Below are 27,804 nucleotides of genomic sequence, written 5' to 3'. Positions count from 1 at the left end.
GCCACCAGATTCAAGAGCAGCTTCTTCCCTGCTGTGATCAATCTCGTGAACAGACTTCACATATGTGAGGGATGAGTTTTCCAATCTATCTCTTTGTGTCCTTGTATTTTTTTTTATCTGCACTTTCTCTACAGTTGTAAGACTATTTTCTGCACTTATCATATCATATCATATCATATATATACAGCCGGAAACAGGCCTTTTCGGCCCACCAAGTCCGTGCCGCCCAACGATCCCCGTACATTAACACTATCCTACACCCACTAGGGACAATTTTTACATTTACCCAGCCAATTAACCTACATATTTTCACATTTATACTACTTGATGTATTCATGTATGATGTAATTTGAATAGAACACAAAGTTTTTTGTTGTATCTTGGTATGGAAACCAATACGAATACCAGCGGCCACAAAATGGCAAATGCCAGATTTAAAAATATTATGGTTGAGGAAGGGACATTAGCCAGGTCATTTCTTTGAGTAGTGCTGTGGGATCATTTATATATCCACAAATTCTATTATAACATTAATTTAACACCCTTCTCTAAAGATATCGGAAGTCATTTTCACCTTCAACAAGAGTGGGAATTAATGGTTGCATGTTCATTATGAACTTTGCACAAATAACCATCATAGAAACATAGAAAATAGGTGCAGGAGTAGGCCATTCGGCCCTTCGAGCCTGCACCGCCATTCAATATGATCATGGCTGATCATTCAGCTCAGTAGCCTGTACCTGCCTTCTCTCCATACCCCCTGATCCCTTTAGCAAAAAGGGCCACATCTAACTCCCTCTTAAATATAGCTAATGAACTGGCCTCAACTACCTTCTGTGGCAGAGAATTCCACAGACTCACCACTCTCTGTGTGAAGAAATGTTTTCTCATCTCGGTCCTAAAAGACTTCCCCCTTATCCTTAAACTGTGACCCCTGGTTCTGGACTCCCCTAACATCGGGAACAATTTTCCCGCATCTAGCCTCTCCAACCCCTTAAGAATTTTATATGTTTCTATAAGATCCCCCCTCAGTCTTCTAAATTCCAGCGAGTACAAGCCCAGTCTATCTAGTCTTTCCTCATATGTAAGTCCCGCCATCCCAGGGATCAATCTGGTGAACCTTCTCTGTACTCCCTCTAAGGCAAGAACGTCTTTCCTCAGGTTAGGAGACCAAAACTGCACACAATACTCCAGGTGCGGTCTCACCAAGGCCCTGTACAACTGCAGCAGAACCTCCCTGCTCCTAAACTCAAATCCTCTTGCTATGAATGCCAACATACCATTCGCTTTCTTCACTGCCTGCTGCACCTGCATGCTTGCTTTCAATGACTGGTGCACCATGACACCCAGGTCACGTTGCATCTCCCCTTCTCCCAATCGGTCACCATTCAGGTAATACTCTGCTTTCCTGTTCTTGCCGCCAAAGTGATTCAATCTGGTGATGTGTGAACACATTGCATCAGTGCAGTCCCTGCTTGCAACCACACAGAAAATGGTCCCAGTACCAGTTCAGCCACGGCCACGGCCACGGTGGCGCAGCGGTAGAGTTGCTGCCTTACAGTGCTTGCAGCTCCGGAGACCCGGGTTCAATCCCAACTACGGGTGCTGTCTGTACGGAGTTTGTACACACTCCCTGTGACCAGGGCCGTTTTTACGGCATTATGGGCCCCCGGGCAAAGCAGTGTACTGGGGCCCCTACCGTTACTCTCCCCCACCCCCCTTTCCCTACCAGCCCCCCCCTGTCGTGCCGGCGAAAAGCACTTACCGAAAAACACTTAGCGATGGACTTAGGGTGCTGCATTGTTGCGAAAAGCACTTACAGATCGCTGTGAGAAGCACTTAGGGACCGAAAATGTTGCGAAAAAAGCACTTATTGAACCTACATTTTTAAAGTAGTATTTATTTATTGCAAGTCACTTAACATACACAGATCAGCATGGGGCCCCTATGCTCGTGGGGCCCCGGGCATGTGCCCATCAGGCCCATGCGTTAAGACGGCCCTGCCTGTAACCGCATGGGTTTTCTCCGAGATTTTTGGTTTCCTCCCACACTCCAAAGATGTACAGTTATGCAGGTTAATTGGCTTGGTGTATGTGTAAATTGTCCCTAGTGTGTGTGGAATAGTGTTAATGTGCAGGGATCGCTGGTCGGTGCGGACTCGGTGGGCTGAAGGGCCTGTATCTGTATCTCTAAACTAAACTTTAAAAAAACAGTAACAACACAGCACACTCTTAACAGTAAAGGTAGCATGGACTGAAACATCGAATCACACCATGCCATTTTTTTTGCATGCAAAACAATTCAATTTCAGTCAAAGATAAATTGCAAAGGAAAAGAGGGACTATGTTGGTTGCCCAAAGTCTGTAGGGTACATCGAACAATCTCTGTTCCAAGCCCTATCCCCAAACTCTACTTCCGCTATATTGCTGAATGCATTGGTGCTACCTCCTGCACCAATGCAGAACTCACTGACTTCATTAACTTTACTACTAATTTCCATCCTGCACTTAAATTCACTTGGACCATCTCCGACATCTCCCTACCGTTTCTTAATCTCACCGTCTCCATCACAGGAGACAGACTATCGACTGACATCTATTATAAACCCACTGACTCCCTTAGCTATCTAGACTACACTTCTTCCCACCCTGCTTCCTGTAAAGACTCTATCCCCTGCTCCCAATTCCTCCGTCTACACTGCATCTGCGCCCAGGATGTGGTGTTCCATGCCAGGTCACCGGAGATGTCCTCATTCTTTAGGGAACTGTGGTTCCCCTCTTCCATTATAGGAGGCCCTCACTAGGGTCTTCTCGATATCCCGCAGCTCCGCTCTTGCTCCCCCTCCCGCCATTCGAAACAAGGACAGAGTCTCTCTTCTCCTCATCTTCCACCCCATCAGCCGTCGCATACAGCACATAATCCTCCGATATTGTTGCCACCTCCAACAGGATCCCACTATTAGCTATATCTTCCCATCTCAACCCCTTTCCGCTTTCCACAGAGATCGTTCCCTCCGCCACTCCCTGGTCAAATCGTCCCTTCCCACCCAAACCACCCCCTCCCCAGGTACTTTCCCTGCAACCACAGGAGATGCGACAGCTGTCCTTATACCTCTCACCCCGACTCTGTCCAAGGACCCCAACAATCTTTCCAGGTGAGGCAGAAGTTCAATTGCATTTCCTCCAACCTCATCTACTGTATCCGCTGTTCCAGGTGTGGACTCCTGTATATCAGCGAGACCAAGTGCAGGCTCGGCAATCGTTTCGCTGAACACCTCCGCTTACTCCGCCTAAACCTACCTGATTTCCTGGTTTCTCAGCACTTTAACTCCCCCTCCCATTCCCACACTGATCTTTCCATCCATTGTCGGAGTGAGGCCCAGAGTAAATTGGAGAAACAGCACCTCATATTTTGCTTGGGTAGCTTACACCCCAGTGGTATAAACATTGAATTCTCTAACTTCAGGTAGGCCTTGCTTTCCCTTTCTCTCCATCCCCTCCCCCTTCCCAGTTCTCCGACCAGTCTTACTGTCCCCGGCTACATTTTATCTCTGTTACGCCCACTCCCCTGACATCAGTCTGAAGAAGGGTCTCGACCCAAGATGTCACCCATTCCTTCTCTCCAGCAGAGAAGCTGCCTGTCCCGCTGAGTTCCTCCAGCTTTTTGTGTCTATCTGTAATCTCTCTTCCAGGTTCTCCATATCTTTAACGGGCTGATTTTTGAAGAAACCCAGAGAGCCCCATTGTGTCTCTGAGCACACAGTGTACAGGCTGGACATTAATTGGCAGGTCCAGAGCAGGTAGACAGCATAGGCTATTTATCAATGAGCACGCCTTCATTAGATAGGTGAGATCTGTTTTAGGATCAGTTAAAGGAGACCTAACTGAGCAGATCCCACGTTCTGGTGTTCAGCAAGTGAGTCTCATCACAAGAACACAATAAAATACAAGTAGGCGTAGGCTACTCTGCCCCTCAAGCCAGAATATCATCCTGCTATTCAATATGATGATGGCTGATCTATGCTGGCACTAACTCTTCCTCTGTGTAAGTTCCCCATAACCTTCATTTCCTCAATCTTTCAAATATTTACCTATCTCCAGCTAAATATATCCTATAATCTGACCCCCACCACCCTAGTGAGCAGAGGATTCCTACGGTTCACTAGCATTTCAGATAAGAACGTTTTATGGAGATCATTTCTAAATGACCGGCCCCTTCTTTTGTAATTATGTTCCCTTTGTGGAAATCTCTCAACATCCATTCTGTCAGTCCCCCTTAAGATCTTTTATTTTTGAATAGGTAACCCCCTCATTCTTTGAAACTCCAAGGAATATAAACCCAAACTGGTGATCTTCTATTGATATAACAACCCTCTTTTTCCAGGAATTAGCCAAGTGAATGTCCTTTGGATTGCCTCCAATGCTACTATTTTCCTTTTTTGCGTACGTGGACCAAAACCGTGTGCAATATTTATTTTGTGGCATCACCAATACCCTGTACAAATATAACAAAAAAACTCCCTATTATTAAACTCCTATCCATGTGCAATAAAGACCAATATGATGTTTGTCTTGCTGACTCTTCCTCAATAGCCACCACTGGTTGTGATTCCCAGCCTCATCCGAGTTAACCCGAGTCCCTCGCCTACTCATGACAACCTGCCTGTCAGTAAAACTCTTCTGCCACATGTCTCGCAGCTCCAACCCACTCGTACGTACCGACCTTTTGAACAGTTATCTGATCCTGACTCCCCTTTCTCCTGACTGCAAATCAGTGGGCCCAAGACATTTAGCTATCCATCTGCCCAACCAACCCCATCCAATAGATGAACCTCAGTTATAGGGTTGATCCCCAGTTCTTAAACCACTGAACTCCACCTCCACTTTAGCAAACCATAATCCTTGACCTAAACTCCTCAGGATCTTTCTCCTCCCCAACCTATCATGCCCCACTCCAGTGATTAGGACCAGGAGTAATTTGATTTCTGTGCTCAGTGATGGCAAAGTGCTTTGAGCCTCGAACAATTTCTGTTTACACCATTCAGTAAGTACTTGGTCAAAATATTGATTGGCCAACTGCACACAGCTTGAAGAAGGGTCACAACCCGAAATGTCACCCATTCCTTCTCTCTGGAGATACTGCCTGTCCCGCTGAGTTATTCCAGCTTTTTGTGTCTAACACTGTTATCCACATTGTCATCCAAATTGTGAATGAATGAATGAATGATACTTTATTGTCACATGTTGTGATATTCTTAGTTTTGCATACGGAAGGTATGCAAAGAGTCACCACATAAAGGGCGCAGACAAAGTTACAAGTATCCCATTTTAACAGAAACCATTTTTAACACACCCAGCATCTGCTGTTCCTTCCTACACACAGCCTGATTCACTTGTGCCAGTTGCCACACAGTCCCATTCCAAGCTCTGGTTGCAGTGTTTAGTTTCTGTTTATAAATGGGATCATACATTTAGCAGCAGAGTTAAGTGTTCCTTCACATATGACTGACATCTAAGCTTCAAATGCTGCAGCTCTATGTGGATATTCTATGTTGTTTGTCATGTAGCTGAAGGCTGTGGTAGAGGCAGCCATCTCATAAAATAGCCATTAGAACCTTTATATTAAAAATAAATGAGGAATTAATCCCCATTTGTAGTGTTTTTTTTCTGAAATTTGATCTCAGAAGTTCCGTGGAAGGCACACATGCAATAGAAACCCTGGCATGTTTCTGTCTCCACCGCCAAGTGATACACCTGCTCTTCAAATCACCTGAGGGACAACTTACTTACTCAGAGGGTGGTGGGTATATGGAACGAGCTGCCAGAGGAGGTGGTTGAAGGAGGTACTACACCAGCATCCAAGGTACATGGAGAGGAAAGGTTTAGAGGGATATGGACCAAACACCGGCAAATGAGCCTAGCTTAGAGGGGGCAACTTGGTTGGCATGAATGAGTTGGGCTGAAGAGCCTGTTTCCATGTTGTATGACTCTATCACCATTCTGGCCACTTGTCCTTCCTTTGCACAATGGCTCCACTGTCTATCTCTTTCTCCCAAAAACCATTCTCTTTTTCTCCACTACTCTCTCTATTGTCCTCTTTCCAAACTAGATTCTGGTGGCTTCTGTGAAACTATCCCCAGTGTACGGGTGACCATTAGTCGGCATGGACTCGGTGGGCCGAAGGGCCTGTTTCTTCGCTGTATCTCTAAATTAAACTAAACCAAGCTGCATGACCATGTAGTAAAATGAAATGTTCATTCACCACACCTCAGCATTCAGCTACCAAGAAAGCTAAAGAGACAACTGATTAAAATTTTTAATACAAGCATTTCATTTATAATTGTTTTCAAATATGCTTTAAACCAAATGTATTGAGTCATAGAGATATAGCACATAAACAGGCATTTCAGCCTACTGAGTCCACGCCAACCATCAAGCACCTGTTTTGCATTAAATCTACCTGAATCAACTTTTATCGTTGTTTAAAGTGATTTTAAATCTCTTGCAGTAGATGTAGAATCTCTATCTATATAGGTTTTGGCAAAGCGTTCCTGCTCCTCATCAAAAGAGCTGGCAAGGCTTCATTTTGGCAGCTATCATTTTTTGCATCATTAATGAACTGGATTATAAAAACATCTGTTTTAATCAGGACGGCTGCAAACAGAAGGCACTATCAACAAAAACAGTTTTCTACTATTAAGTAATATTTACAATTACAAATTGAGTATTTACAGGTGAAAATGGGAGCAGAGTGAGCAAAAGCAGTATGAAACAGAAGGAACATGGAGAACGGTGGGTGCCTGAAATGCACTGCCAAGGGTGTTGGTGGAGACAGATATGATGGTGGCCTTGAGGCTTTTAGATAAGAACATAGATATGAAGGGATATAGATCGTGTGTATGTTGAGGAGATTAGTTTTTTCATGTTTAGCACCAACATGTGGGCCGAAGAGCCTGATCCTATGCTGTACTGTTTTATATCTGTCTAACACAGCATTCCCTGTAACCAATGGATCAGATCAAAGCTCTAATGTCTTGCCGCATTGAGTCATAACGATGGGTGAAAAATGAAACATTTAAGGATCGATGGGTGTGGGCACCTGTGTTGGGTTGCTAAGTTAATGGGTTGGGTCACTGCATCGAGTGTTTGCTTTCTCTCAGCGGATTGACAGCAGTCCATTGCTGGTGTTGAGTGGGCAAATCACAAATTGCTGGAACATGTTTAGAACGATGAGGGGGGACCTTGCTGAAGCTTACCAAGTAGTGAAAGGCCTGGATCAAGTCAAGTCAAGTTTATTTGTCACATGTACATACACGATGTGCAGTGAAATGAAAGTGGAATGAATAGAGTGGATGTGGGGAGAATGATTCCACTAGTGGAAGAGTCTAGGACCAGAGTCCATAGCCTCAGAATAAAAGGATGGATCTTTAGAAAGGAGATGAGGAGTAATTTCTTTAGTCAGAGGGTGGTGAATCTGTGGACTTTATTCCCACAGACAGCTGTAGAGGCCAGGTCAATGGATATTTTTTTAAGGCAGAGATTGACAGATTCTTGGTTAGTATGGGGTGGATTTCTTTAATGCTCTCTGCTAACAGGCAACTGCTCTCTCTCCAACACCATTATTGCCTCAGCTGGTTGGTGGCTAAGGAACCCAACTTGATCAAGATGGAAGCTCACTGCTTAAGCCAGGATTTCATGTTGGAGAGAAGAATCCAGTGTCATCTTAACATCTTACAAAGGTGGAACATCCAAGATTGACATTCTGTTCATTAAAAGTTGGCAGTGCCACTGTATGGGGGTATGTGGCAAAATTACTTTTTGTTGGAGTTTATCCTTGGGCTGCATGGGAATAATTTAAGCTATTGCCAGTCTGGGTTCCCACTCCCTCTGGGGTCGGAAACCATCTTTCAAATCTTCCTTTCTCCCAATCAAGGTGAACATTGGCTGGATCACTGTGTGATATCATGAGAGGTAGAGTCATAGAGGGGAAATACATTTCCTCCCGGTGGATGCAACAAGGACTACAAACCATCATGGCTGTCAGCAAAAGACTAAAAACCCATAGTCAGCAGGGCTGCCTGCCCTGCTGACACTGATTGCTGCTGACACTGATTGCTGCCCAGCTGAACCAGATGAGCTGATTGCCTCAGTGAGAGAGCTAAAAGGGAAGGGAAGCAGTGTATTTAAAAAGAGAGATGACTGGAGCAGACAGGGAGAGAAGACTGGAGCAGACAGGGAGAGAAGACTGGAGCAGACAGGGAGAGATGACTGGAGCAGACAGGGAGAGATGACTGGAGCAGACAGGGAGAGAAGACTGGAGCAGACAGGGAGAGAAGACTGGAGCAGACAGGGAGAGAAGACTGGAGCAGACAGGGAGAGAAGACTGGAGCAGACAGGGAGAGAAGACTGGAGCAGACAGGGAGAGAAGACTGGAGCAGACAGGGAGAGAAGACTGGAGCAGACAGGGAGAGAAGACTGGAGCAGACAGGGAGAGAAGACTGGAGCAGACAGGGAGAGAAGACTGGAGCAGACAGGGAGAGATGACTGGAGCAGACAGGGAGAGAAGTAGTGTTTGAGTTATATTTTTTGTAAGAAGGCAGCAAGCTACAGTTTTGATTTAACTACCTGTCTTGGTTTTGTGTACCTGTCTGCAAACAATTAAGTTTACCTGTTTTAGGAAAAGACTAAATATATGGAATTTAAGTTTGAAAACAAGAACTTTTCTGTCTTCATTTCCGGCACCCACACCTCCCAACCTTCAAGAGAAAAGCTCCCGACCTCTCACGACATCACAACTGGGATGCATATTCAGAATTGCCAGCTTGCCATGTATCTGTTAAAACACCATAAAGCAGACAGGGGCTCCTGCTTTGCTCTGAGGCACCTGATAGTCCAAGTCTAACTCACTTGCACAAAAATATAGTTGGATGCAAGTTAGTCACAGACTATGAAATAAGTAACAACCAATTGTTAAGTAATAATAATGATTTTAAAAAAATTTGGCCCATTAATGTCCCTTAATTCGATATTCAGCAGCACATACAGTATGTGTGTGCTGTTATAATTATTTGTCGGGCTACACTTTGAACTGTCGTTGGGAATTTTAATTAAATCATGGAGCGCACAGCTGCATCTCTCGGGGTACAGGTAGTAAAGACAGTTCTGACCGGACTTAATGTGAGACACGTACACGAGGCACAGCAGCTCACTCATCTGACAGTGGTTCAGATCGTCCAGTGAATTAGATCCAGCCTTGGTCATAAACATGGAGGGAGGCAGAAGACTGAAAGATCAGATTCTGCAAAAGATTGTGAAGTGTACCGGAATAGCTGAAACAGATTTTAAACAGAAATAGCTACATTTGTCTCATAGAGAAACTACAAGGATTGGTTTGTAGTGAGAATCACAAGATTTGAACAGTGGCTGTGTTAAGTAATATATGAATTCAAGTTGTAGCATATCCACAGAAGTTTACTTAAAAACAACAAGAACTGTGACATTAAAAATGCATGTTTTGCATGTGAAGAGACTGTTTACTACAATGAAATATCTTCATCATTCCTGAAGGCAAGCTCTGATATCATTGGGATCAGCGTTCCACTTCCTACAAGTTTCTTACACTGAAAAAAGGTTAAACCTTGACAATGGTTCACTTGAGTGAGTGACACAGCTTAAGGATCTGTGAAGCTGCTTACCCGCTTAATGCAGTGCTGTGGCCTGGGACATCGTCGGCGAGTCCAGATTCCTTATGTAAGTGTCCTGATCTCTGCATTAGGCTATTCTTTACCCGGCTGCTGTTTATTGTCGTTCTAGCTGGTTTCATCATCAATCTGATATTTCGTCACGGGCTCGCATTGCGATTGAAAGAGAAATTTGCTTATTTCCTTTAGCTTCAAACACATTGCTTGCTTCAATTCATATTTGTTCAAGGACAGTAGTAAGCAACTGTTTTAAAAAAAAAGGATGTGGCGGTTACTCTGTGGATTTAATTTAAAACACAGAACTTAATCCCATTTAAGAACTGAGGACATGCAAGGTCAAATTTGGATGTTGTTGATAGTAAATCACAACCATCACCATTGCTAGCCACGCTAAATATACAGGTGCAGGGGGAAAGATAAACCTTATTTGTTTGTTTGCTTGTGTAATATTTAAATGTAACAGCTCCTTAGTATAGTATACTTTAATATATCAAAGTGAACTAGCTATTGAATTGAATTGAATAAATGTTATTAGCCAAGTATGTATACATACAAGGAATTTGCCTTGATGCAAATCTTCTGATTGAAGATTTGCAACAGTACTCAGCAATGGATATTGATTCACACTGAAATCACTGGTGAATTCCTTGCAGAGGAGATTCAACCATGTAGTCACAGATGCGTGACAACACTTGCAAACTAACATTTGTAAAACTGTTTGAACAATTTGAAATTGTTCAAATGTTTTTCCTACCGAATGTGCATATTTGTATCGTAGGAATGTAATTCAAAGCAATGTTAACTTGTGGATACCTTTGGCCAAAAATAGGATGTGCGCATTCACGTTAAAGGATAAATACTTTTTGCAAACTATATTTAATTTTCTGATTAGATTTTTACTACAAACTTAAAACATTTTACTAAAATCTTTTTACCTATCTAATTTGCATATTTATATGGTAGGAATGTATTCAAAACGATGTTAACTTATGGATACCTTTGGCCAATAATGATCTCCCCATGGGATGTGAACATTCACACTGAAGGATAAATACTTTTTGCAAACTCTGTTTAATTTCTGATTAGACCTTTACTTAAAAAGTATTAATTTGGAATCAATTCTGTTAATGCCAAAGAAAACTGCCTTTTTCTAAAATTTGTGTTTGTGTTTACCTCTAAACATATTTGTAATTAACCTTTAATGTCAATTACTGTGTTAATTGGCAGCTCTGATTGTAATAGATCCTTCGGATTGAGAATGACTGTGTTCGTAGATCACTCGCACTGCAATCAAGAGACCAGGCAATTATTCACCAGCTTTGTGCAGGAAGGAACTACAGATGCTGGTTTACACCGAAGCTTCAGCAGAGTTGATATTTCTCTAATTAAGGAGAGATTGATGAGCCAGAAACCACTTTTTTTCTTATTATTAATCTTTTTAAATTCTTTGTTTTTAACCCTTTTATTCCTCCATTCTTTATGTCGTGTACAGTGAAATCTGCTGTTACAGATTAAACGTCCATTTCCAGCTCACCTTTAAATGTAACTGTTCACAAATCCGTCTCAAAAAGAGTACAGAGAAGATTTTGGAGTACATTGCCAGGACTCAAGGGCCTGGGCAATAGGGAAAGATTGGGACCAGGTCTTTATTCCTTGGAAAGCGAAAGATGTTCTTATAGAGCTGTATAAAATCATGAGAGGAATTGATGGGGTGGTTGCAGAGGCTTTGACCCAACATAGGGGAATCAAGAAACAGAGGACATAGTTTAAAGTGAGAGGGGAAAGATTTAACAGGAACCTGAGGGGCTTTTCAAAGAAAGTAGACACAAAAAGCTGGAGTAACTCAGCGGGACAGGCAGCATCTCTAGATAGATGGATGGGTGATGTTTCAGTTCGAGACCCTTCTTCAGACTGAGTCAGGGGAGAGGGAGATACAGAGATAAGGAAGTGTAAGGTGTGAAAACGAGACAAAGGGGGTGGAGATCAAGGACACTGTAGAATAGATCATTGTTAGCGAGGAGAAGGTAACATCAAAGCTAACAGAGATAAAATGTAATTGAGGACAGTCAGACCAGTCAGAGAACTAGATGATTCTCTGGCTTGCTGTGACCCTTAAAGAATAATCTGTTTGGTTTAATATGATTCTACAGTACATTTTTTGTTCAGTTGTTTAAAAAATGAATATGCATCAGAACATTTGGAGGCCTGCGATTAGAAGGTTTATCGATGCAGGTTAAAAATGATTATCTCCTGTTGTTTGGGAAGTTTTGACAGGTTTAACTACTAATTGGACTCTGGATGTTAGTGGGTAAAATGAGTCATATTTAAATTCTATCTCCCTTCTAAATTTTGCAGATCTGCTTTTACATTATACAGCCCCGGGATGCCTAGAATCCATTTCCAATTAAGAAGTTGCATCGGTAATTGGGGAAGAAATATTCACTGAACTAACTGAACTCTATCAATTCAGGTCAAAGTATATCTTGAGAGAGTTGATACATTGGAGAAATTAGTGAATTACTAATTTTTTCCTGAGAGCAATGTCAAAAATAGAGATGTATTTAAAGTGCAAGTAAACACATGTTTTCTATATTCTACCTAGGTCTTCCATTTTTAAATCTTGGTTTAGTTCAGGGAGGTTTTGTATTTAATTTAGGGTCTTTTTTTATTTTATTAGTGCTTGACAAAATTGTGCAAGCTGTTTAAATAAAACCTCAAGCAATCCATGAAATTCAAATAAATCAAAGTTCCTAAAACATACAGAAGAGATTGTACAGTAGCCATGTGGCATTCTGAAGGCAAAGTTAATGAAAATGTAAATTCTGCATGGTTGAGATTTGTTGCCAGCATGGTTTTATTGGCAAAAGTAAATTAGAAGGTGTTTTCCAAGTAGGCTTTTGGAAGGAAGTTGGATCTGGGGCAGATTTATTGGTTAAAACAGAAAAATCTAAATCCTGATTACACTGGGGATGCAGATACAGAGACATGAAATATAATCCTGTGTATTTAAAGCCCTGTTAGCAAACGGATAGTTGATTCAGGTTAAAACAAGGAGATGAAAAGGCTTGAATTGTGTCCTATGAACTGTCACATGTTTAGAACAAATGCCTCCATCATTATTTTATGTTGATACTTTGAGTTGCTCAATTTTTTTCAAATTCAAAATGGCACGTGACACAGCAGTAGGGATGCTGCCTCTCAGCGCCAGAGACCCGGGTTCGATCCTGACTACAGGTGCTTGTCTGTACGGAGTTGTACGTTCTCCATGTGACCGTGTGGGTTCTCTCCGCGTGCTCTGGTAGCCTCCCACATTCCAAAGATGTACAGATTTATAGGTTAATTGGCTTCATTAAAAATTGTAAATTGTCCCTAGTGTGTAGGATAGAAACATAGAAAATAGGTGCAGGAGTAGGCCATTCAGCCCTTCGAGCCTGCACCGAAATTCAATATGATCATGGCTGATCATCCAGCTCAGTAACCTGTACCTGCCTTCTCTCCATACCCCCTGATCCCTTTAGCCACAAGGGCCACATCTAACTCCCTCTTAAATATAGCCAATGAACTGGCCTCAACTACCTTCTGTGGCAGAGAATTCCACAGACTCACCACTCTCTGTGTGAAGAAATGTTTTCTGATCTCGGTCCTAAAAGACTTCCCCCTTATCCTTAAGCTGTGACCCCTGGTTCTGGACTTCCCCAACATCGGGAACAATCTTCCCGCATCTAGCCTCTCCAACCCCTTAAGAATTTTATATGTTTCAATAAGATCCCCCCTCAGTCTTCTAAATTCCAGCGAGTATAAGCCTAGTCTATCCAGTCTTTCTTCATATGAAAGTCCTGCCATTCCAGGGATTAATCTGGTGAACCTTCTCTGTACTCCCTCTAAGGCTAGAATGTCTTTCCTCAGATTAGGAGACCAAAACTGTGCACAATACTCCAGGTGCGGTCTCACCAATGCCCTGTACAACTGCAGCAGAACCTCCCTGCTCCTATACTCAAATCCTCTTGCTATGAATGCTAACATACCATTCGCTTTCTTCACTGCCTGCTGCACCTGCACGCTTGCTTTCAATGACTGGTGCACCATGACATCCAGGTCACGTTGCATTTCCCCTTTTCCTAATTGGCCACCGTTCAGGTAATACTCTGCTTTCCTGTTCTTGCCGCCAAAGTGGATAACCTCACATCTATCCACATAGTGCTTGTGTACGTGGATCACTGGTCGGTGTGGACTCGATGGGCCGAAGGGCCTGTTTCCATGCTGTATCTCTAAACTAAACTAAACAAACATTAAAAAAATGAAGCTGTCTATATAAAGGCAGATGATTTGCCTTCAAGCAAATTGTATTTGTCCAGGTCAGAAAACCCAGGATCAAATTCAGCCTTATTGTTCTTGCATCATCATCCATATGGAAAACCAGCTTTATCTTTGCCAAAACAATTACCAATGATAATGCCACTTCAGACTCGTTATCTTCATCTCATGTATTGCTTCCATATCACCAGCAACAAGATCATAATATAGCCTTTAATAGAGGTGTAATTAGATAAGAATTGACACCCAACCAAACATCTCATTCAGATTTCCAGCACATACATTGTTTTATTTTTAGGGATACTCAGAAGGGTGTCCAAAAACATGTTCAATTAATTGGTTTGATGGAGAATGCTAAAAGGGGAGTGAGTTTTGGTGAGATTTGCACAGAGACCTCATAGATTTTTGCACTAGAAAGGCTCTAGGAATTAGTGGTGCTTAAGAGGTCAGCACAGGCTTGTGGTGTTTCCCTGTGGTATTTTCCTATGTATGGAAGCTATATTAACGCAAGTATAAATGTTCAAATTGCTCCATTTCTCTGTAAACCTCCCAAGCAAACGCTGAATTTTCAAACGGCGCCACATAAGATGGTATTAGAACAGCGTGATAGGTTTTAAGGAGCATCTTCTGGAAGGGACAGAGAGGTTTTAAAAGGAAATTCCATATCTTATGTAGATAGCAGAAAGCATTCGTAAGGGATACAAATTCAAGATTCAATGAATTGTGACTGGCAGTCAATGTAGCTTGTAAAGGGTAACAAAACCTTTCATGAGCTGAGATGAAGATCATAATGGCCATTGGTTAGGAAGTTGGCAGGACCTAACTTAATAAAGATCTGAATTTCTGACCTTTTTTTCTGTTACTAACAGAATTTTTTTTGTTTCTCACCTCAATTACTAATTTTCTGTTTCTCACCTTAATAACAATGCCTAACTAAACCCCTGGTTAAATGCATCTCTTGACAAAATCCTGGCACTTGGCTTTATCATCTCCGAACTCAATCATGGAAATGCCACTCTGACTGACTTCCCAATCATGATTCAGTTTGTTGAGAATGTTTGATACTTTCCAATCTTACACAATCAAAGTTAATGTGATTAATTATGATGACATGGTTGAGAGAAATTTTCTGGATTTTATGATTAATTTTAAGTGAGTTTGCAACAAACAACTGACCCATTATCAAATATTTTCATTCCGTTGTGAAGAACTTTATCTGAGCGAAGAAATGGTGACTATTAACCAATTAGATACAAAGTGTTTAAGAAGGAACTGCAGATGTTGGTTTAAACCGAAGATAGACACAAAAAGCTGGAGTAACTCAGCGAGCCAGGCAGTATCTCTGGAGAGAAGGAATGAGTGATGTTTCGGGTCGAGTCTGAAGAAGGGTCTCGATCCAAAACGTCACCCATTCCTTCTCTCCAGAGATGGGCAGATCTTTTCCGAAACCAAGCAGTGATGAAACCCCTGCTTTCCATGGTGCCTCTGTAGAATTTTGTAAGGGTCATTGGAGACATGCTGAATTTCCACAGTCTCCGAAGGCAGTAGAAGCATTGGTGTGCGTCCTTGGCTGTCACATCAATACGCTTGATTCAGAACAGACTGAATAAATGTGACAGCAGTAGTAGATGGAAAATACTGGTATCACAAAATGCTGGAGTAACTCAGCGGGTCAGGCAGCATCTCGGGAGAGAAGGAATGAGTGACGATTCGGGTCAAGACCCTTCTTCGGACTGATGTCAGGGGGAGCGGGACAAAGAAAGGATATAGGTGGAGTCAGGAAGACAGTGGGAGAACTGGGAAGGGGGAGGGGAAAGAGAGGGACAGAGGAACTATCTAAAGTTAGAGAAGTCAATGTTCATACCGCTGGGCTGTAAGCTGCCCAAGCGAAATATGAGGTGCTGTTCCTCCAATTTCCGGTGGGCCTCACTATGACACTGGAGGAGGCCCATGACAGAAAGGTCAGACTGGGAGTGGGAGGGGGAGTTGGTGCTCAGCCACCGGGAGATCAGGTTGGTTAAGACGGACTGAGTGAAGGTTTTGAGCGAAGCGATCACAGAGCCTGCGTTTGGTCTCGCCGATGTAGAGAAGTTGACATCTGGAACAGCGGATACAATAGATGAGGTTGGAGGAGGTGCAGGTGAACCTCTGTCTCACCTGGAAAGACTGTTTAGGTCCTTGGATGGAGTTGAGGGGGGAGTTAAAGGGACAGGTGTTGCATCTCCTGCGGTTGCTGGGGAAAGTGCCTGGGGAGGGGGTGGTTTGGGTAGGAAGGGACGAGTGGACCAGGGAGTTACGGAGGGAACGGTCTCTGCGGAAAGCAGAAAGGGGAGGAGATGGGAAGATGTGGCCAGTAGTGGGATCCCGTTGGAGGTGACGGAAATGTTGGAGGATAATTTTTTGGATATGCTGGCTGATGGGGTGGAAGGTGAGGACAAGGGGGATTCTGTCCTTGTTATGGAAGGGGGATTAAGAGCGGAGCTGCACGATATAGAGGAGGCCCGAGTGAGAGCCTCATCTATAATGGAAGAGGGGAAGCCCCGTTTCCTAAAGAATGAAGGTGAGGACAAGGGGGATTCTGTCCTTTTTATGAATGGGAGGAGGGGGAGTCAGAGCAGAGCTGGCCGATCCCAGGCCCAGACCACCGAAGCTGCCTTTGCCGACGTCCACCACCTCCCCAGGGCTACCACCGCCGCCACCGCCAACTTCATATTTTCCCACACAGATGGAAAATACTAATCAGCTGGAGGTTTCCTTATCCACGATTGAGTTGTTCTAAATATGTTAGCTTAAAAGGTTTGTTTCTGCAGTTATGGTTTTGTCAGAATGTTGATGACTAGTCTGTAGAACAGCACCCCTTTGTAATTTAAGCACAGATTCCTTAATTTGAGTAAGTGGGTTTATGAAGGTTAGACCAGGCTATCATGACTGAATATGATGCTGAGATTAATGCTCAGTGTTTTATGAGGTGAAAATTAGAAATACCTCGTTGTCACAATTTGATTTGTTAGGACTTATCAGAGTACCAAAATACTGAGATTTTCAACTCACAGGCATAAAAATTGCAAATTTCCTTGGCTACGTAGTTTGGCAAACTGAAAAGACTTTTACAACGATGTGATGTTTTCATAGTTAACTTACTGTTCCACCTTAATTTATGTTATAGAATCAAAGAGTCATATCCAAGTCAGTCCAACTTCCCCATACTGACCAAAATGCCCCATCATGCCAACCAAGATGCCCATCTACACAGTCCCATCTGCTTGCATTTGACCCATATCCCTTAAGTGAAGAATAAAAGTCTACAACTGACAGAGTAGAGCTTGAATACAAGTTTCTGGGTCATTAGTCTTTATCTTTCCAGCCCACGTGCACAAATGCATTTGATTAGTATAACTTCAAGAAAGCATGGTGCCACTCGCCCATCTGGCAAGAGGTATAGAAGTGTGAAAACGCACACCTCCAGACTCAGGAACAGCTTCTTCCCAGCTGTAATCAAGCAACTGAACCATCCTATCAACAACTAGAGACCAGTCCCGAGCTACTATCTATCTCTACCCTCGGCCTATCTTGAATCAGACTTTATCTTGCACTAAATGTTATTCACTTCATCATGTATCTGTACACTTTGGATGGCTCGATTGTAATCAAGTATTGTCTTTCTGTAGACTGGTTAGCACGCAACAAAAGTTTTTCACTGTACTTTGGTACATGTGACAATAAACTAAACGAAATAACTAAATAAGTGCTAGGGAATTATCAAATGTCTGTCCAGCTCTGGAGTCCATGGGGAACTCAACATCAGAACTCATTACTTGCCATCAAGTTTGGGTCTCCCTGTAACTCAACATGGTGAAGTGCCAGTTCTCACAAATTCTCACTGCTTCTGCGCAAAACTAAAAGCAAGTCATGCTGTATACACTAGCTTTGTCTATGTTCATGTTATCCTCCTGGTAGTTTTTGCCAAATGCCTTTCACTTGAACAAGTACAGGTGAGCGTAAGACTATTATTGGTGTCCCTGTCCTCACCAACTAACTCCCCACACCATTGACCCTCCCATTATGAACATTTCATCACACAAAATCTTCTCTCTCTAGGATCTGAAATAGAAAATACTACAAGAATGTCAGCTCAGGGATAACATTTAGATTTGTATGGGTTTCAGAAGAAAAAGGACAGAAAATCTGAGATTTATTCTGTCTAAGGTTCCAGCGAACATTTCTGTTTAAATTGACTCTTTATACCAGATCAAGGCAAGGCAAGTTTATTTATATAGCACATTTCATACAGCAATGGCAATTCAAAGTGCTTTACACAGAGCATCAAAATTACAAAACAAGGAGAAAATGTAGGAAAATACAAATAATAAGAGTAATAAGATAAATAAATAATAGTTATAAGTAAGATTAATAGAGTAATGGGGGATCATGATAGAATTAAAGAGATCAACTTAATCATAGAAGCATAGAGTCAAATTGCTTGGAAAAAGGCCCTTTAGCCCAACATCTCTGCCAACATTCGACCAAGATGCCCTTTGCCTTTCCTATCTGTATACCTGCCCACATGCCTTTCAAATGTTGTTATTCTACCTGCCTCAGCCACACAGTCTGGCAGTTTGTTCTATACTCTTATCACCCTCTGTGTGAAGAAAAATAGCCCCATAGGTTCCTATTAAATCTTTCCCTTCTCACAAAATCATATCTGCACTCTTTCCAGCTTAATGTCATTTTTAGGGAGACCAAAACTGAACACAATATTCTAAATGCAGCCATGACTTAGACGAAGGGATTAAAAGTACCATTAGCAAATTTGCAGATGATACTAAGTTGGGGGGTAGTGTGAATTGTGAGGAAGATGCAATAAGGCTGCAGGGTGACCTGGACAGGTTGTGTGAGTGGGCGGATACATGGCAGATGCAGTTTAATGTAGATAAGTGTGAGGTTATTCACTTTGGAAGTAAGAATAGAAAGGCAGATTATTATCTGAATGGTGTCAAGTTAGGAGGAGGGGGAGTTCAACGAGATCTGGGTGTCCTAGTGCATCAGTCAATGAAAGGAAGCATGCAGGTTCAGCAGGCAGTGAAGAAAGCCAATGGAATGTTGGCCTTCGTAACAAGAGGAGTTGAGTATAGGAGCAAAGAGGTCCTTCTACAGTTGTACCGGGCCCTGGTGAGACCGCACCTGGAGTACTGTGTGCAGTTTTGGTCTCCAAATTTGAGGAAGGATATTCTTGCTATGGAGGGCGTGCAGCGTAGGTTCACTAGATTAATTCCCGGAATGGCGGGACTGTCGTATGTTGAAAGGCTGGAGCGATTGGGCTTGTATACACTGGAATTTAGAAGGATGAGGGGGGATCTTATTGAAACATATAAGATAATTAGGGGATTGGACACATTAGAGGCAGATAACATGTTCCCAATGTTGGGGGAGTCCAGAACAAGGGGCCACAGTTTGAGAATAAGGGGTAGGCCATTTAGAACGGAGATGAGGAAGAACTTTTTCAGTCAGAGGGTGGTGAAGGTGTGGAATTCTCTGCCTCAGAAGGCAGTGGAGGCCAGTTCGTTGGATGCTTTCAAGAGAGAGCTGGATAGAGCTCTTAAGGATAGCGGAGTGAGGGGGTATGGGGAGAAGGCAGGAACGGGGTACTGATTGATAGTGATCAGCCATGATCGCATTGAATGGCGGTGCTGGCTCGAAGGGCTGAATGGCCTACTCCTGCACCTATTGTCTATTGTCTATTGTCTATTGACCAATGTTTTATACAACTGCAACATCACGTCCAAAATTCTCTACTCCATGTCCTTACTGATGAAGGCTGCTAAAATGCCTGCCCACGCGTAATGCCACTATCTACTTGTGTTCCTCGATCTCTCTATTCTACAACATAGTCCTCACCATTAACTGTGAAAATTCTACCCTAGTTTGACTTACCAAAATGCCGTGCTGACTATCTCTAATTAGCCTTTATCTTTCCAAATGCATGTGCATCTTATCCCTCAGAGTCTCCGGTAACTTTAGGTTTACAAGTCTGTACTTCTCAGGTTTTCCTTGGCACCTTTTCTTAAATAGAGGTGCAACATTCACAATCCTCCAGTCTTCCAGCACTTCACCTGTGTCCAATGATGATTCATATATCTCAGTTAAGGTTCCTACATTTTTATTCTCTGGCTTTCTACAGTGTTTCTTGGATATAACTGATTAGGCCCCAGAGATTTATCCACTTTGAAATGTTTTAAGATGCCCAACACTGTCTCTATGGTAACGCGGACAATCCCCAAGACATTCCCATTGACGTTCCCAAACACTTATTCTAAATGTCTTTATCCGTGCTAAAAACGGGAGAAATAGTCAACTCATATATGTCCTCACTGGTCTTCGAGGATACTTATTCTCTCTCAAGTCATTCTTTTTTCCCTTAATATGCATATAGATTATTTTGGATTCTGCTTAATCTCTTTGCCAAAGCTATTTCGGCCCCCTTTTTCCCCCTCCCGATTCCCATGGCTGACTTCCGTGGCTAATCGGTGGGTTGAATTGCTGCCTGTGGTATTCACATGGCCAATTTCCGAGGCCAAATTTGCAGACCGGCATCTCGGCCCCACGGCGGCCTAGGCAGACTGTTCCAGTACCGTTTGACTTCTCTCAGAGGCCGTGACCTCTGTTGGTCCAGCAAAACAGTTAATCCAGAAAGGTTCTGGAACTAAGGGTGCCAGAAAATCAGTGGCGAAACTAAATTTCAACGGTGGAAACATTCCTAACTTTGAAGTAGCTTCATATAATATGTTAAGGAGTCATTGTCTGGCCAACATATTGCAGTTAGATTCCAAATCACTGCCGCCATTGTTTTCCAATTAGTCAATCTTCTGCCACTTGATATGTTCACAAACCCCAGCAATTTTCATTCCATTCTGTGAGTTCAGGTAACACATACATCTGCCGCAATGAAGTGTTTTGAGAGGTGCACATAAGTTAGGCTGCTGCCCATCAACCACAGCTCAGCTTTCATAGAGTCATAGAGTCATACTGTATAGAAACAGGCCCTTCGGTTCAACTCATCCATGCTGACCATGATGCCCCATCTAAGCTAGTCCCATTTGCCTACATTTGGTCCATATCCCTCTAAACCTTTCCTAGTCGTGTACATGTCCAAGTGTCTTTTAAATGTTGTTATTATACCTGCCTCAACTACCTCCTATTACCTAATTCATTTCATATACCCACCACCTTTTGAGTAATTTTTTTTCCCATTAAGTCTTTTCCCCTCCAACACATCCATCCGCTCCAAACTCACCATCTAGCTCCAAGATCTGGGCTTCCCTTTGCAACTGGATCTTTCACTTCCTCTTCAGGAGTGCGCATTAGTGAACATCAGTGAACAACATCTTCTCCACACTGACCATCTACACAGGTACACGTCAATATTGACTGCGTAGCCCCCTGCTCTACACTCTTTACACCCAAGTTGGGCCGAAGGGCCTATTTCCACACAGTATGACTATGATTCTAGCTAATCGTTGACTTCAGGAGATGACGTGCTAGTTTTCATTGGGTTGGCAGTAGGGAGAGTTAGCAGCTTCAAATTTCTGGGTGTTAACATCTGAGATAACCTGTCCTGGGCCCAGCACATTTGAGGAGTCGTCAGGAGGAAGGCTACTTTATAAATTTGTTTTTTAAGATTATGCATGTCACTGAAAACTCTAACAAACTTCTACAGATGCATCTTGAATGGTTGCATCACGACCTGGTACGGTGATTCCAATGCATAGGAACACAGAGGTAGCAAACAGTGATGGACTCAGCTCGGTCCATCATGGATACAGCTGTCCTCACCATCGAAAACATCTTCATGAAGCGTTGACTCAAGAAGACAGCATCTATCATCAAGGATCTACACCATCCATCCCATACCATCTTTTAGTGACTACCATCGTGCAGGATTTACAAAAGTCTGAACTCCCACCCCACTAGATTCAGCAACAGTTAATTTCCTACAATTGTTAGGTTCTTGACAAGTGCAACTCTAATCCTATCTCACAAAGGAACACTACGGACCACTTGCACCTCTGTACACTTGTTTACAAATTGTATTTTGCACTAATGACTTGTACAACAATGTGTAACTTGTGTGCAATGTATGTTTTTGTGCATTGTCTGAGTCTATGTTCATAAGGTCATAGGAGCAGAATTAGGCCATTCAGCTCATCGAGTCCACTCTGCCATTCAATCATGGCTGATCTATCTTTCCCTCTCAACCCCATAACCTTTGAGGTATGTGCCCATGATGTTGTCTCAAGCAAGATTTTCATGCTACCTTAACAGCACTGTACTTGTGCATATGAAAATAAGCTCGACTTGGATCTTCCGCTGTGTGATATGTGCACAATCTCCTCCAATTTTCATTCCCTTTGGCGAATTAATATCTCACCCATACCTGACATCCCAGTTAAAGAATTCAGTAGCAACAGGAATATTAATTGCAAGGAAAACTATATATAAACGGAACCTTACAATGAAGCTGGATAAAGATTCAAGTGGCAAAGCATATGGGAACAATAAATATTACCTTTCCCTCTTTTAGGCTGACCACGAGGAGGAGATAAGACTTTTCTTTGCCTTCCATCATAGTGAGGGTGTGCCTGGAACAATCACTGTGATGGTTGTTTGTGTTAAATTGTAATTGTGTGTCTTGTGTTCTTTATTGTCTACTGCCGGACCCTGACGTGAGAGGACGCTGGCGCTGTTTGTTCGCCGCTTCTCCGTCTGGACAAATCTTTTGTTTGTTTGTTTGTTTTTATGTCTTGTTTGCTCTGTAAAGCGTCTTTCAGTTTCCTGGAAAGCGCTATATAAATTAAATGTATTATTATTATTATTATTATTATTATTATTATAAAGAGAATACATTGTATGGCCTGGTCCGCATGGCATAGTTCAGGATAGTTATAGATATAGAACAAAAAATAATAATTTTAAACATTTCTATTTGCAGATTCATTCTGGGTTTTGTTTAGATTGTAACGTAAAGAGCAGGGAGCAAGGTGAGGAATCAGTTTTGTCAGACTCTGAGAGATAGCTTCATTGATTGAACATGATTAAACCAACACTTTGATGTGTGTGGTACAGGAGTTAATCTTCCTATGAGGGAATATTGTTGTTGGCAAAAGGTCAGCAGTGTTGTCTTTCTAAAAGCTTTGTATAATACATGGCCCACCAAGCAGGAGGCCAGCTCTCCAGCTGCTGATCTGTGTATAATCCACATTCCGGGCACTCCTGGAAAGATCTTAAAAAATATTTTTCTTTGCAAATGAAATGACTGAATAACGGCACACTGAGAGAAATTGATCTCTTCTCTGTTTCAGCAATAAAATGAAACATGGCACTGTAGGAAAGATGTAATGCACCTTTTTTTTCTGTGTCCAGGCAATTTATTTCTGCAGCTACAAATGCTGATTCATGCAAGTGTGAGAATGGCAAGTGTGAGAATATATATATATATTTATAGACCTGCATCGAGAGCAATTGCCTAGATCTGAATAGAACCATATTTGGAATTTTATATATATATATATATAAATAATATAATTTAATTTTATATTAATATAATATATTTATATATATATATAAAATTCCAAATATGGTTCTATTCAGATCTAGGTAATTGCTCTCGATGCAGGTCTGTAAATATCTAATGCATCACGTCATCAAGCCGTGACATCAACCCTGCCCACATTATCCTTTCAACACAGCCCAGGGGTAGTATGGCCTTTCTGAAATGAGTGGGTGCACACACATCGTTTCAATTTGAATTTTAGCTCTGACGCTCCTGGTTTTAACTTTAACAGGATAGTTTCAAAAGACCTATTAATCTACACAATTTAAAATATTCTATATTGGTGTTGAGCAATATGGGGAGGGGAGGGGAGGGGAGGGGAGGGGCGGAGGTTGGGAGGGTTGTTTGCATGACTGATTGAGTTGTGCTCACAACTCTCTGCAATTTCCTGTGGTGATGAACGGAGCAATTGCCATCCAAGTTGTGATGCATCCGGTTTGGATGGTCTGCATCTGTAAAAATTGGTAAGGGTCATTGGAGACATATCAAATTTCCTTAGCCTTCCGAGGAAATAGAGGAATCAATGTGCTTTTTTGGCCATAGTTTGCAAATGCAGGGTGAAAACAGGCCCTTCAGCCCACCGTATCCATGCCAACCAATGATCGCCCGTACACTAGTTCTATCCTACACACTAGGGGCAATTTAGAGAAGTCAATTATCTTACACGTCTTTGGAATGTGGAAGGAAACCAGAACACCCGGAGAAAACCCACGTGGTCACAGGGTGAACATAAAAACTCCAAACAGACAGCATCCGTAGTCAGGATTGAACCCGGGTCTCTGGCACGATAAGGCAGCAACTCCACCACTGTGCTGCCCTGCACATAGTATCAGTGTGGTTGAACAATAACCAATTATTTTGCACCAAGAAACTTGAAGTTGTTTACCATCTTCACTTCAGCATGATTGATACTCTTCACTCATAGACTACTCCTATCAGGACCTCTCCTCCCACTGTTCCCATTTGCCCATCCCACTTCCCATATATGGTCCAATACTCCAACTTCCTTTCCCAACAGAATTCAACATCTGCCCCCCATCAATCATTTCTCAGCCTCTATCACTATCTACACAACTGTGAGAATGATCCCGGGGATGACTGGATTCACATATGATGAGCATTTGATGGCACTGGGCCTGTAGGATGAGGGGGGACCTCATTGAAACTTACCGAATAGTGAAAGGCCTGAATAGAGTGGACGTGGAGATGATGTTTCCACTACTGGGAGATTCTGGAACTGGGGGCCATAGCCTCAGATTAAAAGGTGGTGAGGAGGAATTTCTTTAGTCAGAGGGTGGTGCATCTGTGGAATTTGTTGCTACAGACGGCTGTGGAGGCCAAGTCCTTGGGTATTTTTAAGGTGGAGATTGACAAATTCTAGATTAGTAAGAATGTCAAGGGTTATGGGGAAAAAGGCAGGTGAATGGGGTTGACAGGGAAATCAGCAATGATTGAATGGCAGAGTAGACTTGATGAGCCAAATGTCCTACTTCTGCTCCTATGACTTATGAACTATCAATCAGGTTTCAGCCTCTATCACTATCTCCCCCACCTGATTCCATCCACCAATCCACCCCACCTCACCTGGATCCATCTATTGCTTGCCAAGCCTTGCTTCACACCCCTCACCTCTTTAAGACTATCTATCTCCCCTCCACTCTTTTGGTCTGATGACAGATCTTGACCCAAAACATTAATGGTCCATTTCTCTCCACAGAAGTGGCCTGACTCACTGAGTTCCTCCGACAGTTTGTTTATTTTTATCCACCTATGTTGCCACTTTAAGGGGGCCATGAGCTTTAATGCCAAAGGTCCCTCTATCCATCAATGTTCCTTGACTTCCTAAATATTTACTCTATATGTCCTGCCCCTATTCAAATCACCTTGCACTTGGCCAGATTAAATCCTATCAGCCAATGCTCTGCCCAACTTCCCATCTGATCTATGTTTAGCTCTAGACAATCTTCCTTGTTATCCATAATACCACTAACTTTTGTGGAAGGAATGGTGGGTATTGTGTCTCTGGCCGCTTGTTTCCCTGCTCCTGATGGCTGTCCTGATGTGAGATGTGTGCAGTGCGGTAGTTTGACGGGGAATAAATGATTTTGCACTCATACATGCATTTCTAAAGGTTTAGCTGTTTGTGTTGAATCCACTCAGGAGATGTTTGCCATTTCACATCTTTGCTCGGTGGCAGTTTGATTTTCACTGCTGTAATCTAAGCACTCTGGCTTCTTGCAACTGGTAGTCTGAGTTTCTCTATGGTTACCATTCAGAGTGCTTCACAAGAAATGTTCAGCTCTCCACGTGTACATGTGCCACTCTCTAACATGATAACCAGATGTGCATCACGTTTTGCACTGCCCTGTCGGTAATCTCAAAGGGGCTAAAGGCAAGGAGCTAGTCTAATTTTCATCTCTTCTTCTTCTGCTGTAAGTAGGAATATGTTAAATAACATAGGTGCTTGGTTCTAACCATGCTCCTGATACTCCCAGTGCGAAGACTTAATTGGGATGGTTGTGCCCCAGAATGTAAGTGCACCTCCCCCACTCTCCTTAAGTCATACGGCTTGGTGGGAACTTTTGAATTCCAAGACAAAAGTGAAATGTAGAGTGTGAACCAAAAGCACTGCTCTGGGAATCCCTTGAATTGAAGATTTGGAACTTAATATAAGGTTTTTATATTTGGAACTTAATATAAGATTGTTCCCTAAGCCTTGATCTCTAACCATTCTTCAGGACTGGTCTTGCGTCATGTAATGTCTTTTGTTGTATTTTATATACTAGCATATGGTTCAGTTGGGTGGAAGATGGAGGTAGCTGGGGAGGGAGGTGAAATGAGGCAATGTTCAACAAGGTTCTGAGTGGCTCCTCCTGATGGGCAGGTGCGTCTGAGAGCCTGAGAACCGTGACCACCAGGCTCAAAAACAACCTCTTCCCATCCGACTCTTGAACTATACTGCACAATCCTAACCTCAAGTATCAATCCTTGGTTTGCTTGGCAGCATCAAAAGCAGTAGAAGAATGCCGGTTATAATTGTTCAAAAAACTGTGTCATGTGCTAGAGATCAAAGAATGGAAAGATGCATGGCTAAGTACCTCAGCAATGATCTACTACAGATGTTGTTTTGGATCTAAAGAAAGGAATAAGAGCGTGAACTAGAACTATTCATTGAAGAGGCACCAGTGAGCATGGAAATGATGGCCAAAATTGAATTTTGAAATTCACTTTGGATAATTACAGCTGTGCATTACCAATATGTTACCAATAGCAGAAAAATAATTGTTAAATTTAAGAATTAATTTTTTTTTTAGTATTAATCTGTAATCATCTACAATTTCCTTTGCCCAATCGGTAACAAATACTTGAGTATCCTGGGACATTGAAGGAATATTAAGTGGCATTTAAAGTATGAGTTTCCATCGCCTTGATGTAAATGACCCCATTCCCGGGACTTATCCTGATACAGATTCTGAACCAAACCAGCAGCTGGAACTCCCATATTTCCAGTGGTGGAACAGAACTCCAGTATTTATATATTGAAACTAAATGACTGGGAAATGTAAATTCATTACCCCTCTATCATTGACGCTTTTGAATTATTCTTCGTCGCTGGAATCTGGTGAGCGTTGCCATGGAAACAAACACCCTCTGGTTGCGAATCCGTGTTCGTAGCATTTCTCTGCAGACTGTGAGCATCTTCTGGAGGCTGGGAAATGGTGCACCGATCCGTCTGGAGCAAGGTGACATGTTATGCTTTTATATAACCCAGCAACCCTGGAGCAATCAAGTTAATTTAATGGATAGGCTTTTTTAATAATGTAATGAAACTTCACTATTTAAGAAAAAAAATGTTGTGTGTGTAATTCTTCACAGAAAGTCACACAAATATCATAGTTTTGCAGGGAAAGAGCAGTTCTCAATGGAGAATAAATTCCAGTAATATTAACTATTTAGATATAGAGACAAATATTTTATATATTAAATTGTTGTTTTAACAATAAGTACCTGTTTGTTTTTAACTTATATATGTAACATTGTCTGTTAAAGTAGCGATTTCCTCAGAAATAAACTGTAACCCAGCAATAATTGTTTGATTCAAAATGGATTATTGCAGCAGGCCCTGCTGAGGGAATCTAAGAACTTTGTAAATGGGACTGACCCGCTTGTGAAATAGGAAGGG

The 27,804-nt window shown here is 42.3% G+C and overlaps 1 protein-coding gene across 4 annotated transcripts in view; it reads left to right on the top strand.

Annotated features, from left to right (window-relative positions):
• LOC144603251 (voltage-dependent L-type calcium channel subunit beta-2-like) overlaps positions 1–27,804 on the top strand; it is a 302,297-nt gene that overhangs the window by 92,873 nt on the left and 181,620 nt on the right. The window contains exon 1 of one of the 4 annotated variants that reach the window (XM_078416443.1): positions 27,277–27,364. The exons of 2 other annotated variants lie outside the window; for them this stretch is intronic. In XM_078416443.1, coding sequence (XP_078272569.1) covers positions 27,338–27,364 — 27 coding nt within the window. In that variant the 5' untranslated portion in view covers positions 27,277–27,337. Of the gene's footprint in view, positions 1–27,276; positions 27,365–27,804 lie in introns of those variants that run through there. One more of the 4 variants, XM_078416439.1, reaches the window with a different exon arrangement.

This window comes from Rhinoraja longicauda, chromosome 2 (assembly GCF_053455715.1).
Source record: "Rhinoraja longicauda isolate Sanriku21f chromosome 2, sRhiLon1.1, whole genome shotgun sequence".
In the NCBI taxonomy this organism is placed as follows: Eukaryota; Metazoa; Chordata; class Chondrichthyes; order Rajiformes; family Arhynchobatidae; genus Rhinoraja; species Rhinoraja longicauda.
The sequence above is the reverse complement of the archived record's forward strand: the minus strand, read 5'-3'. Positions and strand labels throughout refer to the sequence as shown.